The sequence below is a fragment of the Emys orbicularis genome, chromosome 2, assembly GCF_028017835.1.
Source record: "Emys orbicularis isolate rEmyOrb1 chromosome 2, rEmyOrb1.hap1, whole genome shotgun sequence".
Classification (NCBI taxonomy): domain Eukaryota; kingdom Metazoa; phylum Chordata; order Testudines; family Emydidae; genus Emys; species Emys orbicularis.
The window spans coordinates 137,835,899-137,852,010 of record NC_088684.1 but is presented as its reverse complement, the minus strand read 5'-3'; the positions used below and the strand labels follow the sequence as shown (position 1 = coordinate 137,852,010).

The following is a 16,112-nucleotide window of genomic DNA, read 5'->3' as shown; positions in this document are numbered from 1 at the left end:
GCCAGCAGAGGCAGTATAGAAGAGCTTGCAAAGCCAACAATGCTCACATAGGACAACAGACTGCAGGATGTCCGATGGCAATTCACAAACTAATCAGTTGAACTGAACTATATTTTACTTTTTTCTCAACTAGAACAACATACATATGAATGATTCGTATATAGGGGCAGATCCTCGGCTGATGCAAATGGCCACAGGTACCAAGAACTACAGCCATTTAGACCAGCTGAGGATCTGGCCTAGAGATTTTAGTCAGTTTCACTTCCTGATTCCCACACACTAATATGATGGTGTAATTCCAAGAACTAGAAAGAAGGTTTAATTATTTGGAGGGAGAGGGGGTGTATTTCAACTGAATTTTTAAAATCAGGAACAAAACCTAGGGCCAAAAATTTTGAAACTTGGATGCTTAAAGCTAGGCACCTACCTCCACATTTAGGCACCTAAAAAAGAGGTCTGATTTTGAGAGCTGCACAGTACATGTAAATTGCATTGACTCATTGTGCCTCATCAGTATGATCAGCCTCTACCTCCCGTGAGGACTAAAATATTTACCCCAAGAGGTCCATGTGAAGTGCCCCCATAGTATACTTATACAGCACAGCACCTCACGCCCAAGAATGACAAAACACTTTACAAACAATACACCAATTAAGCCTCACAACACCCTTGTGAAGATGTTGTCGTTATAGCAACTACAAAGACAGGGAGACTGAAGCCCAGAAAGGATAAGGTCTGACCCTGCAGCCAGTGACATCAATGGCAAAATCCCCACTGAAAATTCCTCAAGGTCCCACAGCCAGCCTGGGTGTGATCCTATCCTCATGGAAGTCAATGACCCATTGACTTGAAGGCTACATGATCCAAGTAGGAATAGAACCCTGGAGTCCTGTATTCCACTTCCCAGCCCTGAGAGGGAGTTTACCCAAGGGGCAGAGGAGGGAATAGAACCCAGGAGTCCCAACTCCCTGTCCCCTACTCTAGCCAATAAATGACACATACACTGGGAGGCGAATACGCTGATATTTTTCATAAATTATGTTCCCTGCTTATAGATATGGTTTGTTCGAAAGAGCAAAGGGAACCCCCCTTCCTAACTTCCCAGGGAATACATATCTCTCTATCTTACTGAGCATCGTGGTGCCTCCAGCCAGGGCAGCCTTGGTTCCATGGAAGAAGTCATCCGCAGAGATCATTCCCTGGCCTGGCATCTGGAAGCGGGTATGGACATCAATTCCCCCAGGGATCACCATCCGGCCATGGGCTTCAATGGTTTTCACTCCCCCTGGCACAATCAGATTCTCTCCAATTTGCCTGGGTAAACAGGTGTCAATCAGTGAGTAAGTTACAAATGTTAGACCACATGAATATAATGAGAAACGTGTCTCAAGTGAGCGCCATGGTCTGCATACAATACCCTTTAACAGGTGTCACTGATACAACACAACACAACACAGATACAAGACAACACAACAGAGCAATAGCAATACGCAGGTACACTGCTGTGAAGCTGGCATTCAGTGTATCACATTTTCTTTATTTTCTGCCTAGTCAAAATCCCACTGGAGTCAGTAGGAGTCTTGAAATTGACTTCAAAGGGAGTTGAAGTGGGCCCCTTAACTACCAGTGCAATGATTCATTCTGGGATGGAACAGTGATTTTTAGATTTTCATGTTTTGGAAGGGACTGCAAGAATTTCTGCATGTATCCTATCTACTTTATTTCACACTAAAACATATGTACAGCAACCACAAAAATAAACCTGCACATATGTTAGTTACCAAGTTCCTGATGAGACCCCAAAGCCCCTCAGTCTGGCTTTTGCAAGGATTTATTTTTAAACACCGAACTGTGGATGGCACATCACAATTAATTAGGTGACTTTCACTTGCTCCTCCAACTTCTAGCCCTGATTAAGAAAGCAGATGTGCTGATTATATAGCCAGAACAAGCAAAATTCCTGGTTTGTCACCTTTGGCCAGTCCATTTTTCCCTAGGAGTTTTATTCCAAGGAAATGTGTAATACATTTAATGTGCCAGAATTACATGCGTAAGGACTATAAACATAAAAGGTGAGCCTGAAAGGGGCCTGATCCAATGCCCCTTGAAGTCAATGAAAGTCTTTAACAGGAAGATTTGAGATTTGGTTTGGGCTTCAAGTCAGTTTGCTAGGCTCTGGATTGAGAATTTCCTTTAAACACATGACCAGCATAAATTAAGCATGTGAGTAGTCCCACTGAACTCAAATCATTCAAGTACTTAAGTACCTCGTTAGAACAGAGCTTTAATGGCTATGTTAATTAGAATGTATAGTACTTTTTTATTATTATTTAAACACCTTGGTTTTAGAATCCCTCCAATCAAGCACCCCTATGCATTACATATTCATTTATTTCTGCACTCTAATATAGCTCTCAAGACTGAGTTATTCTTGCAGTTCTGCAGTGCATTTACATTACATTTGCTAGTTTCAATCACATCATTGTATCAGGCTGCACTCACTTTATCAACCCATCTTCCATGTAAATGTCTGCATAGAAAGACTGGTCATCATTAACTATTTTACCACCCTTGATCAAAAGACGATCGCTCTGAAACAAAAAAACATGGAACAATACATAATTAGTCTGTAAGTAAACTGACAGTTTGCAGCATCAGTTCAGAGATAAAAGAGGAGAGGGAAACAAGCTTTGCATTATTCAAAGGGCATGTCAAAAAACAAGTCAATTACAGTACTTTCAACTGAAAAGATAAAATATCATTTCATTTGCAAGTCCTTTCATCGCTCTAATGATCCAAGAGCAAACTATATTCTCTATGTAAAAGAAGTTTGGTTTTGAGGCTTGTTTGTTTTAACTACACCAGCAACCAATTAAAACAAAATCATTGACCCCCCACCACCACCACCACAAAAGCACTAAACACCATTTCCCAAAAAGCAGAGAGTGGTTTTTAACCACATCTCTTATTTTTAACCTTGTTGTAGGCGTAACTTCCTAAATCCACCCATCCTAAAGTCACTACTTGGCTAATTGAGTCACACTTGCAGTCAGAGAAATTGACCAAAAGTCTGTTGCCATGGGATACACAACACAAACAAACCCATTTAGTCCTAGTCTAGCAAGATTTTAGTTCAGTGGATCTTTTACTGTGTTTCTACACAGCTACTGCATAATCTAATGAAAATAAACACACATTAGCAAATTAACTTAAAGATAAGGATTTAAGAAGCCATATTATTAAACCTCTCTCAAATTAGATTGCTGTTTGGTAGAAACAGAAAGGTAATTCCAATGAGGCAGCTTTCAAGCCATTCCTTCTAGATATTCGCTTAGGTTACACATCTCCTTTGCAGCTATGGTAAGTGAAAAACAAATGCATCATTTTGTAGTACTTGTGCACAATATCAAAACACATACTCTAAAGATCTTTAGGTGAGAAGGAAAGTGGGACATTAGCATTATATTCATGCTCTTTCCTCAAAACACTAAGTGCATATATATTTAATACTTAATTCAAAGTGCACATGTATCATGCAGCACTAAATTTAAACCTTACAAGTTCTCCTTTACCTCTCAGAAATGTATTTGCACATATTCTGAAAAGAACCTGCTTATACTTTCCCCGTTTCCTTTATACAGAGTCAATGACATTTCATAACCCCAGGCCTAACATACTATTGTCCATAGAGGAAATCCAAGGCTGATTTAAAAGAGGGGAAAGTGCATGACTTTAACATGTGGATGCACAGACCATAAAATTAGAATACATGCTTTTAGCTGCATTATTTATTACTCTTATAGTGGCAGTCAGGGGCCATAGTCAGAATTGGGGCTGCACTGTGCTAGGAACAATGCAGGCATATAGAAAATGGCAGTACCTGCCCCATAGAGACTACAATCTAATTTAAGATAGGGGACCAGATTCTCAGGTGTTATAAATTGGCATTGCTCTTTGGAAGTCAATGGAGCTCCAATAATTGCACCAGTTGAGAATCTGGCCCAAGGCATTTAAGATTCACATTTACAGCTAGTTTTATATCATTGTACAAAAATCATAAAAGTTTTTTTTCCATTTCCAGTCCTTTTTTCTTATTTAAGGCAAAAGTTAATGGAGAGCTTTGGCTTTTGGTAAGGATGCCAAAATAAGCTGTGCCAATAACGCTTAACGAAGCAACATGGGGCTTGAAAAACTTGCTTGTTTTAAATGCCAGGTTCTTGCACACGACAACAAGTTGTCCCACACCTTCATCATTCCTAGAATCACCTCACTAATTCCCTCCAATTCAGCCTTCTTGTGCCCTTCAAGGCCTGATCCTATTGAAATCAGTAGGAGTTTTGCCACAGATGACAATGAGAGCAGAAGAAAGTCCTAAATCCACTGTCACTTGGGAAACATACAAATAATGACAAAACTGAGCCTTGGACATTGTAATGCTGTTCTATAACCTACTGCTAGTAAACACCTTTCTCTGAAGCTGATCCAAAGCCCACTGAAATCAACGGGAGTCTTTCCATTAACTTCAATGGGCTTTGGATGAAACCACATATGCAGTCCAAATAACTGCAATGTTCATTCATGAAAAAAAAATACACCAGTTCACTTAAAACCCACAGCACCATCCATCAGTAATGTTCAACTTTCTCTAAATCTAGACTAGCCTTTTTAAAACCTTAACACACTGGACTCTCAGTGAGAGGCGACTAATTTTTTCTACCAGTTAAAGATTCAGTCTTATCACATTCTAATCAGTGAAATACACTGGCCTGCGTAAATGCTATTTAACATAGCTACCCAATTCAACAGCTCACATCCAAATGTCATACTTAATATCATCCATCCACTACTGCTGATCTTTCACTTTTCCACCTCTAAGGCTCAGGAACAAGATTTACGATGGGTGTGTCCTTAGGTCTAAGAGAGGAAAGCTTTTACACTGATACAAATAGTGCAAACTTGTATGTCAAAAAATAAACATGTAGCATTTTTAACTGCCTCACTTATGCTGCAGAAAGTTAGTATCCCTGAATCTGTGATACCTGCACTGTGATCAGTTCCCATAATAATGGGAAAACGTAGGGTTTTATGTAACTGCTCCTTTTCTTTTCCCTTCAGATTTCATTTAGCCGTGGACTGAATTGTGTGTTGCGAGAATATTCCCGGTGAAGAGAAATAAATCCTATTTCATTTCTAAACCTAATCTTAAAGAGGGTGGGGAGTTTCTCATATACCAGTACAAAAAACACAACCACCACCACCAGCTCTTTCTAAGCATTGTTTTCGCTGCACTGGGAAGAAGGATGGAAGATGAAAAGAACAAGCCCCATCTGCTCATCTCATCGGAGCAGCGCCATTACCTCCTGGAGGAACAGCACAAACACTGTCCCCAGCTCCTCACAATCACAGCCCTCTTTGTATAAGCAGAGGGGGGAAAGCTGCTTCAATCATACCAGGGGGGGGGGGACCTCAGAGTCCAGCCAAATCTCCCCTCTCCTCCCACAAAACCAGCAAGTAGTGGAGAAGCTCTGCCCTGCTGATATTTCTATTCCTGAGCCATATTTTAAACCCAGATTGTAAAATCTGGTTTATGTTTAATTTAAAATCTCCTCCATACCCTCTTCCCTACCCAATCCTACCTTCTTCCACCCCACCCCGCTGTCATTTTGCATCTACCATTAACTTCCTCACCCACCCCCATCCGCCCTTTTTATTACAAGCAGAATGAATTGCCATAAAATATCAGATACATTTTCAACTCCGCTATTTTTCCCCAGTCAGTGCTTATGAAGACAGCCCCATCTAGATCATACACCCACGAGCCAGCTTTTCTTAGTCTATTCTTCCCACCCATGCATATATAAATCTGCCATCCATTTGCTAGGATCCATGCTAGGGTAGCAGCATCCCTGAGCTGATAAAACACAAGACCAGATCCGGTTCGACTTTTATTAACTCATGCAACTTCCAGGCAACCATTGTTCGCCCCACATCCTCTTCTTTTTTTGATATAAGGCTTCGATCGATGCTGCGGTAAAGGAAGCTTTCTGCACGAGAGCGTGATCTTATCATCTTTCTGCAAAACCCCTGCAATCACCTCCCAAGCACACAAAGGGCTTAATCCCCACCACCCCTCCCCCTCCTTCCCCATGTAGCTAAACTCACCGTGATCCGTGGAATATTTTTCTTCCCCTGATAAGACATGTCTCCTGGCAAACAACCCCCAAAATAAAAATTGGGCTGGGTTTGTTTTTTCTTATTGCAAACGTTTTATTGAAATAAAAAAAAATAATATCAATTGCAATCAAAAGGAAGTGGATGGGGAGGGTTGGGTCTGCAGGGGAGGAAAAGTGCAATCGGTGGAGCTTGCCCGGCTCTTTGCAAATCGCAGGAACGGGGACAAATCGGAGCCCCTGCGTGTCTCCCTTTCTTTGCTCCGCTCCAAGCCCAGCCCCAGATTTAGACCAAAGGAGAGAGCGGAAAAAAAGAAAAAAAAAAAAAAAAAACCCGTTGCAATAAAAGCCTGAGCACAAGGAGACAGCGGGAGCGCATGCGCCCTCAGCCACTCCCTTTTACTCTGTCGAGCGGGGGGGAGCCACCCGGCTCTGGCCTGGATTGGCTGGCAGCCTCCTGGATATGCAAACGAGCCCCGGTCGCTGTGCAATGGGAGGGGAGAAGAGAGGTAACATGCAAAGTGGCGCAATGAAGGAGCCGCCCTTCCCGGGGCGGGCGCGAGCTGGGAGCTCGCGCCGCGGCGGTGCACAGCGCCCTGCAAGCGGGGAGACAGGCAGGGATGCTGCCTAGGCTCCAGAGGCGGCAAAGCCAATGGGGAGCGGGGGTGGGGGGGCTTCGTTGCATCCCCCCTCCCTGGATGCTGCTGAGCCATCCTGGTCCTAACAGGGCTTTGCGCCTGGGCTCCCCAAGATCCAGCCCCCTTTGCCTGTGCAATGCCCAGATAGCAGCTGTCAGAAATGGGGCAAAGCAAAGCCCCTTGCACGGGGCCAGAGCTCCGCAGCAGCCCGCGCCCTTTTCCACCAGCCACAGCGGAGTGGGATGATGGTGGTGGTGGGTTTCTCCCCTCCCCCCCCCCCCCTTCTGCTGGCGTGGCTGAAGATGCTGCTGCGAAAGCTTGCACGCTGGGCCGTTGCTGGATGAGATCAGGCAGCAGGTTTGCAAGGGAATTGGGGGAGGGGGTTGCATTTTTTTTTAAAAAGGAAAAGGAAAGATAATGCATCACCCTGGGCTAAAGAAAGCCTTGCCCATCAGAATAGGGAGCTGGCTTCTAACTGAGGGCTGGCCTGATGTTCAGGGATGCTGAGCACCTGCAGGTCCCAGTGGGAGCCACCGGATGCTTGGTGACTTTGAAATTCAGATCATTATTTTGAAAGGAATATGCATGTGGATGCTACTATTTTGTTCCACACACACACAGCCCTCCCCAGTGCCGAGCCAGTAAATCAAATAGGAAAATTCTTCCTGGAGAGTGGGTGCAGCAGGAAATACGGCACACTCTGTCTTTGTCCATCTCGCCCATTCCACCTTCCTTTGCGCTAAGGAGAAGGTGCTGCTTGAGACTTAATAATAGCAACAGGGCTGGGGAGAGGGGGCTAAAGGAGGGACAACTGTACCTGGGGCCTGAGCTCTGGGCTCCTCCAGAAAAATCTGTAACTGGGGTGAAATGGGAGGGGGTGGGGCTCCAGCAAACTTTAAGTACCATGGCTCCAAAATTCTTGACAGGCCTGAATAGCAACCCAAGGAAATACAGGGTTCAGACTTGACCAGGCCTTTCCCTTTTCCACCGGAAACACCTACATCGTCTGATGCCCTTTTCCACTCTTCCCCAAAAATACCCAAGTAGCTAAGGGGCATCCACATTCTGCATCTCTGGCTCCCTGGAAATCTTCAAGAAGCAGGGGTTATGCTAAGGGCCATTGGTCCATCCAGATCACATTCATTATTACAGCATTGCCAACCCCAAGTGTTCAAATACTGTGAATCAAGCCTCAAAATTCGTGAGATTGGCTTAACAATCATGAGCTTTTATAAAACAATAACTCCACTTAGGTTCTATTTCTTTGCTTCTGGTTTCTGAGCCTTAAGACCATTCTCGGGTCATGTTTTCAATGTTTTCTCTTTGCCTGGGAGCTAGAAACTTACTTTAACAAAAAATGAAAGCTGAGATTCTCGCATAACCATCAGACTCCGGGAGTTGGCATGCGAAGGAAAACAATAACTAGAGCAAGTGCTGGTGACACTGTTGTTATGCACAGCATGCTCAGCACTGTACAAGACACGAAGGAAACATACGATCCCTGTCCACAGCATCTTACTATATCAAGCCATTGGAATCACCATTCCATATCATATCAGTGGTCTATCTAACCATCCTAGCCACCATGGATGTGGAGGCTCTCTACACAAACATCCCACACACAGATGGAATACAAGCTGTCAGGAACAGTATCCCTAATGATGCCACAGCACAACTGGTTGCTGAGCTTTGTGATTTTATCCTCACGCACAATTATTTCAAATTTGGTGACAATATATACCTCCAGACCAGTGGCACCTCTATGGGCACCCGCATGGCCCCACAATATGCCAACATTTTTATGGCTGACCTGGAACAACACTTCCTCAGCTCTCGTCCACTCATGCCCAGTCTCTACCTATGCTACATTGACGACATCTTCAGCATTTGGACCCATGGGAAGGAGACTCTGGAAGAATTCCACCATGATTTCAACAGCTCCCACCCCACCATCAACCTCAGCCTGGACCAATCTACACAGGAGGTCCACTTCCTAGACACCACGGTACAAATAAGCGACGGTCACGTTAACACCACCCTATACCGAAAACCCACCGACCGCTATGCCTACCTTCATGCCTCCAGCTTCCATCCCGGACACACCACACGATCCATCGTCTACAGCCAAGCGCTGAGGTATAACCGCATTTGCTCCAACCCCTCAGACAGAGACCAACACCTACAAGATCTTCACCAAGCATTCTCAAAACTATGATACCCGCACGAGGAAATAAGGAAACAAATCAACAGAGCCAGACGTGTACCCAGAAGCCTCCTGCTGCAAGACAAGCCCAAGAAAGAAACCAACAGAACTCCACTGGCCATCACCTACAGTCCTTAGTTAAAATCTCTCCAACGCATCATCAGTGATCTACAACCCATCCTGGACAACAATCCCTCACTTTCACAGACCTTGGGAGGCAGGCCAGTCCTCGCTCACAGACAACCCACCAACCTTAAGGATGTTCTCACCAGCAACCACACACTGCACCATAGTAACTCTAACTCAGGAACCAATCCATGCAACAAACCTCGATGCCAACTCTGCCCACATATTTACACCAGCGACACCATCACAGGACCTAACCAGATCAGCCACATCATCACCGGTTCATTCACCTGCACGTCCACCAATGTAATATACGCCATCATATGCCAGCAATGCCAGCAATGCCCCTCTGCTATGTACATCGTCCAAACTGGACAATCCCTACGTAAAAGGATAAATGGACACAAGTCAGATATTAGGAATGGCAATATACAAAAACCTGTAGGAGAACACTTCAACCTCCCTGGACACACAATAGCAGATTTAAAAGCAGCCATCCTGCAGCAAAAAAACTTCAGGACCAAAGAGAAACTGTTGAACTTCAGTTCATTTGCAAATTTGACACCATCAGCTCAGGATTAAACAAAGACTGTGAATGGCTAGCCAACTACAAAAGCAGTTTCTCCTCCCTTGGTGTTCACACCTCAACTGCTAGAAGAGGGCCTCATCCTGATTGAACTAACGTTGTTATCTCTAGGCTGATTCTTGCCTGCATATTTATACCTGCCCCTGGAAATTTCCACCACATGCGTCTGACGAAGTGGGTATTCACCCACGAAAGCTCATGCTCCAATACGTCTGTTAGTCTATAAGGTGCCACAGGACTTTTTGTCGCTATATAACCCAGTATCCCATCAGTGCCAGGGACAGCTGCTTGAGAGGACAAGGCAAGAAACCTTTTTCATGGACAGAAGACACAAATCCATCTCTGTTTACAGGTCTGTATGGGCCAGGTAATGACTAACAAAGGATATTATTTAAACTCCTCAGTGACAAGTGAATTGAACCTGTTAAATTCAGTACAAACTATAAAAGCCCTATGGGTCTGAACCTGCAAGTCTTGTTACTCACAGGAGTAACCCGTTTGGGGCAGGGGCGTCATTGCAGAAAAATTCCAGGGGGAGAGAACAAAGTTGTGCTAGCGTATAAAACATTGTATATGATTATATTATATCCTGCAAAGTCTGGGGAGAGGGCACAAAAAGTAGAAGACATAATGGAGCATATAGATCTATGAAAAGTCCAGGGCGAAAACTCAAGGTTGGGTGGTGGGGAGCAACAGCCCCATTGAAAATGACACCTCTGATTTGGGGGCTAAGTCCATGAGTAGGGGGGTTGCAAGAGTCAGGCCCTTTGGATCACAAGATCCTTCCAGATAAAACATACAAAGCACGAACACAAGAGATTAAAAACTGCTTTCGTGTATCACTGCAGTGCATCTTTTTAAAGGGAACACCTGCTCAAAGAGATGAACACCAGGACCTCTCTTGTACATTAGGCTCTAAGGTTGCAGGGGAAAGTAGAGTGGAGAGAGAAAGAGACACCTTTTCCTGAATATACCAGGGACATAGAAAGCCTTAAACTGGTTAATGCTCCAATCCGCTAATACCTGATCAGTAACAAATGATAAAGCTGCTCGTTGTCACAGTAACAACATGATTAACTTGTTACTGTGCTGTGTAATATTTTGTTAACAATTTGAATAGAAAACACTAAATGCATTAACTTGCCCCTCCCTGGTCTGCTGCACTGGGGGAAGTTTTGACATCTCAGCACATTTTTACTGGAGACCTGGAAGTAAAATGCTGGCATCAGCAAACCATGAAGCCAGGAAGCTGTAAAGAAGCAGAAGCATGTTATTAGCTGCAAAGTCACATACACAGTATACCATACTAAGTACATATTAGTAGCCTTGTTTTATTATTTATTAAATGCCAAAGCACTCAGCCAGGTACAGGACACAATGTGTATAAACCTCAGATCGGACCACTCCCATAATTCAAGAGGTTTTGGATTTGAGGTTATGGTTTCAAGACCTACATAAATTTTTATTAGTATAGCAATGCCTGGAGGCTCCATCTGAGGTGAGGACCCTATTGTGCTAGGCACTGTGCAAAGTAAGACAGTCTCTATCCCCAAAGAGTTTATAAAGGCAAAAGAGACAAAAGGAGGGAGAGGAAACAGAAGCACAGAGGTGAGGTGACATGCCAGCATCATACAGTAGGTCAGTGGCACAGCCAAAATACAAACTCAGTTTAGTGCCCTACCTACTAGACCACACTCTCTCTCTCTAATAAAGATACCCATAATGCTAGTTTTCATTGGCACCTCTATTGCCGATATCATGGAGATGCTCAGAGATTCTTTCCCATCACCATATTATAAGAACCTTCCTAGCACAGAACAACACAGATGAAGAAATTAGATAGCTGGATAATAGGCTGATCCCGAACACAAGATCTGAACAACGCAAGACATCCAGATTCTCATCCTCTCCCAGATCACAACCCCATCTCTAACCCTTATGTGCAAAGTTGAGAGGGCAGACCCTCAGCTGGTGTAGCCCCATTACACCAGCTGAGGGTCTGGCCCAAGATTTTTCCTTCTGGAAGTTAAAAGACCTCAGAAGATAAATGATTTTAAAAAACAATTATTAAACTTCCTTGAAATAGTAACTTAGAAAAGAAAATGTAGCTTATGAGCTGACAGCCCATGCCTTTCTTCACATTGACCATCTTAAAAACGATGTGTCCTTGTTCTCAATGGATCATGGTAATTAGAAACCAGTATTCTCTGAAAGATGTTTTGTATTGGAGTCTATTTTGTTTGTTTACAGGCCTTAGTTTTGCCTAAATCCACACGCTTTAAATTAAGACCAATAAATCCCAATGAAAAGTTAACTGTGGTCGTGAATTACTAGGTTAAAATGAATGGACTGGATTAATTTGTGACGTCCTAGTGGCTTGTAGCATAGCCCTGTTGTGATACAACAATGCTATTACCAAAAAATAAATCCTGCCCACGCACTGTGGAAAGGGAAGGAATGCATCCAGCTCTGGAAGACTTAGACAGCTGAGGAATTCAGTCTATTGATTCCTTTTGTACTCCAGAGGTGGGGCTCTGCCTGCAGCAGGCTGGGAAACTTAAAATTAGAAGACACCGTAATGAACAAGCTCTTTGCCAGATCCTTCTTGCCAAATGCTAAGCAGAGGGGAATTGCCAGTCAGCCCAAACCCTAAATGCCACCTTCCCGACAGCAGACAAAGGAGTGGGGATGCTTAAGGTCATTGATATCACCCAAAGTCCTGGAAATTGCTGAGTGAGGGATAATGGAAGAATGTTAGTATCCCAGACCTATCTCTGCCAGTGTGGCCCTATGCATCCCTCATCGAGGGTGGAATTACCCAATGCACAGAGCCTAGGCACCAATTAAATCCCAAATTAAAGAGTAAATGTTCTGCCTCCGCACCCAGGCTCGTGATAGGAGGAAGGATTCTTCCCCAAGATTGGAGAGTAGCTGCACTGCTGTTCCATGGGGGCTATTCCTGTCCAATAGCTGAAATAGCCTCTGCAGGGCCTTATGCAAGCCCTCTTCTCCCCCTCAAGCCCTCCCCCGCCCTCCCAGTGTGGTGGGGGATGGGAGAATAAACACAGAAGCAGATAGTTGTGCCTCGCCTGTTCCCAGGCCTGCCCCCACCCACCCCATGCCACGCAAGGAGTCACGCCCTGCAGGGGGTGCATGGCCCTTGACAGCCCCTACTAATCCTGCCCACCCTTTGCTCAGCACGGTCACAGTGGTTTGTTGGCCACTGGACCTGCCATGCTGCAGTCAGGTTTTGCCTCTATGAGGCTTAAAATGGTGCATAAGGGCTTGTGCAGGTCCTTTGCACGAGAGTGCATTTCATGTTAAAGGAACACTGTCCAGTAGATAGGCCAAACCCTACACGGAGTTGGAGGTGCCCACAATTCTTCACGACTCCTTCCGGTCCATGGCATGGGTTCATAGTCTTCAAGTTCCAGGCCTTTTCTCTTCAAACTTCCCTTGACAGTTTCCATCCTACCCTCAGTCTTCCATGTCCTATCTTGCTGTCCTCTTCCTCCCCTGCTTTCTTTGCTGGTCGTTCTTCTCCCATTGCTATCACATGTCTCACCCACCTCCAACACGCGCTCTCCAGGCTATCAATGAGAGTGACAAGTTCATCTTCTTCCTACTTTCTTCCATGTGTACTTTGTCTACCCTCTGCTTGCCTGCCATTGCCCTCCTCAGTTTATTATTTCTACTACCTGTGTCTTCTTTTCTTCCATCTCTGTAAGACTCCCTCTTTCCAAACAATAGAGCAGGCAGAGCCTACGCTTCTTCCTTTCAGTTATTTACTTAATTGCTCCTGCCAATACTTAAAGTACTCCTGCCACCTTTTTCACTGCCACCCATGCACACTGGGTTCTTCCTTTCCATGCCCCAAATCTCTCTCGGAGGCACTACGTGTTCTTCCCAAGTGCACAAAATCTTCTGATTCTGCTTCTCTCCTCAAACCTCGCTCACCAGCTCTTCTTCCGTATCCCCTACTTGCATAACGTCAGTCTTCTTTGTGTTTACCTTCAGACCACGGTCTTCAAACGCACATGCCCACTCTGATACCATCTCAGGTCCTATCGATAGAATTTAATAGAGAATGAGAATCTCTTTCACTTCCAGATCCTCCGCTGGTGTAAATCAGCATAGTTCAATTGACTTCAATGGAGCTACACCTATTTATACCAGCTGAGGATATGGCTCAATAGGTTTTTTTGGACTATCCTATCAAATGTAGTAGAGAATTACATTCCCACTATAAATTACAGGATAGTTCAAGTGAAAAGGATCTCTTTATTTAAATCTCTAGGATTTTTGAGTAATTGCAATAGGACCCTGCTGAGTTTCTACAACAGGGGTCGGCAACTTCTGGCACACGGCTCGCCAGAGTAAGCACCCTGGCGGGCCGGACCAGTTTGTTTACCTGCCGCCTCCACAGGTTCGGCTGATCGCAGCTCCCACTGGCCACGGTTTGCTGCTCCGGGCCAATGGGGGCGGCGGGAAGCCGCGGCCAGCACATCCCTCGGCCCGCGCCGCTTTCCGCAGCCCCCATTGGCCCGGAGCGGCGAACCGCGGCCAGTGGGAGCCGCGATCGGCCGAACCTACAGAGGCGGCAGGTAAACAAACTGGTCCGGCCCGCCAGGGTGCTTACCCTGGCGAGCCACGTGCCAGAGGTTGCCGTCCCCTGTTCTACAACATGTTGGTTTTATCCCTATTAAATTCTTTACAGTTTTTCCCATAAGGTCATCTTGTGATGGCATGAGAACAGCAACATATATTTTGAAGTGGAATGAAAGGAGGTATTGGGGTGGATTTAAACCTTCCCTGGTAGTTCTGGAAACTCCACAACAGCATCAGTCTTAGTATGTGAGAAGCAAGTTAGAAACAGATTGGTTTCACTCAACAAGCTTTATATTTTTTTCCTAGGAAAACAGACATGTGAGATGACAGATAAATGCTAATAAGCCGCCCCCATTAGCGGCTCCTACTGTCACCTAAGTCAATGGGAGTCTTTTTATTGTCTTCAGGAGAAGCAAGGTTGGGCCAATAGACTTTTCACTCATTCATAACTAGGGCCCTGATCAGCACATGTAGATTGCTGCACCAGCGCAGCATTGACTGGCATGCCACGTGAGTACAACATTCCACCCACATGCTATCAAGTGCTAGAAGCATTAGAGGTAAGTTGGTAAATATCTGTAGGGGTACGTTTGTCCCTCCCAAAAGGTGATGAAAGAAATGTCTACCGTTAATAGCTATCAATTACATAGGGGACCTTCTGTAACTAGTGAGGGAGGGGTTATTTTCTTTTGACTGCTAATAAATGTTACAGCATAACTTAAATGCACACGGGGGTCAAAGAAGCTATGATGATGAGGTACAATCTTATGACTGTTTTCAGCTTCTACAGTCAGACATTCTGAATAAATAGTATCTGAGGTTTTGAGTGGAGGGTTTATTTTCCATTTGTGCAAACAAGTGGATAAAAGCAAATCGAAGTGTTTGTCTCTGGATTAATTTTTTGTTGTTGCCCTTAATATCATGAGAAACATAGACGGTTCTGACAGACCCTTATGTAAGGGCTGTTGTCGCCAAGGTTTGAACCTACCACCTCCAGAGTTAAAGCCTGAACCTCCCGAGACTGAGCTGAAGCACTAAGGCTGGGAGTCAAATTTTCTATGGCTTTCAATGGGAACCGGGAATCTAGCTCCATTAAACCCCTTGGAAAGTCACAGCCCTCTGGCTGGAAGATTTCACAGACATATATGCTCTTTGGATCAGGCATAGAGGGGCATACATAACACACCCAGAATGGTTTCTATGCCCATATTCCTAGGACAGATGAAATTTATCCCAAGCATTTCAGGCCCACTGCTGTTCTAATCACATAAGACAAGCTCCCCCACTTTTGTAACTGTTGTTATTATTACTACTACTACTTACTAATACTTTGTATGAACTAGTAGGCGAGGGGTAGAAAATAAGACAGAAAATATCATAATGCTACTAACTAAATCCATGGTGCACCCACCCCTTGAATGCTGTGCCCAGTTATGATAGCCTCATCTCACAAAAAATATATAGTGGAACTGGAAAAAGGTTCAGAGAAGGGCAACAAAGATGTTCAAGGGTATGGAATAGCTTCCATATGAGGAGAGATTGAAAAGATTAGGGCTGTTCAGCTTAGAAAACAGATGATTTAGGGGGGATAGGATAGAGGTCTATAAACTCATGAAGGGTGTAGAAAAAGTGAATAGAGAAGTATTATTTACCCTTTCGCACAATACAAAAACCATGGATCACTCAAAGAAATTAATAGGCAGAAGGATTAATACAAATGAGGAAATACTTTTTTCACACAATGCACAATTAACCTGAGGAACTCATTTTAATGGATTGTT

At 44.4% G+C, this 16,112-nt stretch overlaps 1 protein-coding gene across 2 annotated transcripts in view; it reads right to left on the bottom strand.

Annotated features, from left to right (window-relative positions):
* DPYSL2 (dihydropyrimidinase like 2) overlaps positions 1 to 16,112 on the bottom strand; it is a 91,685-nt gene that overhangs the window by 61,267 nt on the left and 14,306 nt on the right. Inside the window, exons 1-3 of one of the 2 annotated variants that reach the window (XM_065399792.1) lie at positions 6,163 to 6,471; positions 2,503 to 2,591; positions 1,130 to 1,314 (exon numbers count right to left, since the gene is read on the bottom strand). In XM_065399792.1, the coding sequence (XP_065255864.1) occupies positions 1,130 to 1,314; positions 2,503 to 2,591; positions 6,163 to 6,201 (313 nt within the window). In that variant the 5' untranslated portion in view covers positions 6,202 to 6,471. Of the gene's footprint in view, positions 1 to 1,129; positions 1,315 to 2,502; positions 2,592 to 6,162; positions 6,472 to 16,112 lie in introns of those variants that run through there. The other variant, XM_065399791.1, reaches the window with a different exon arrangement.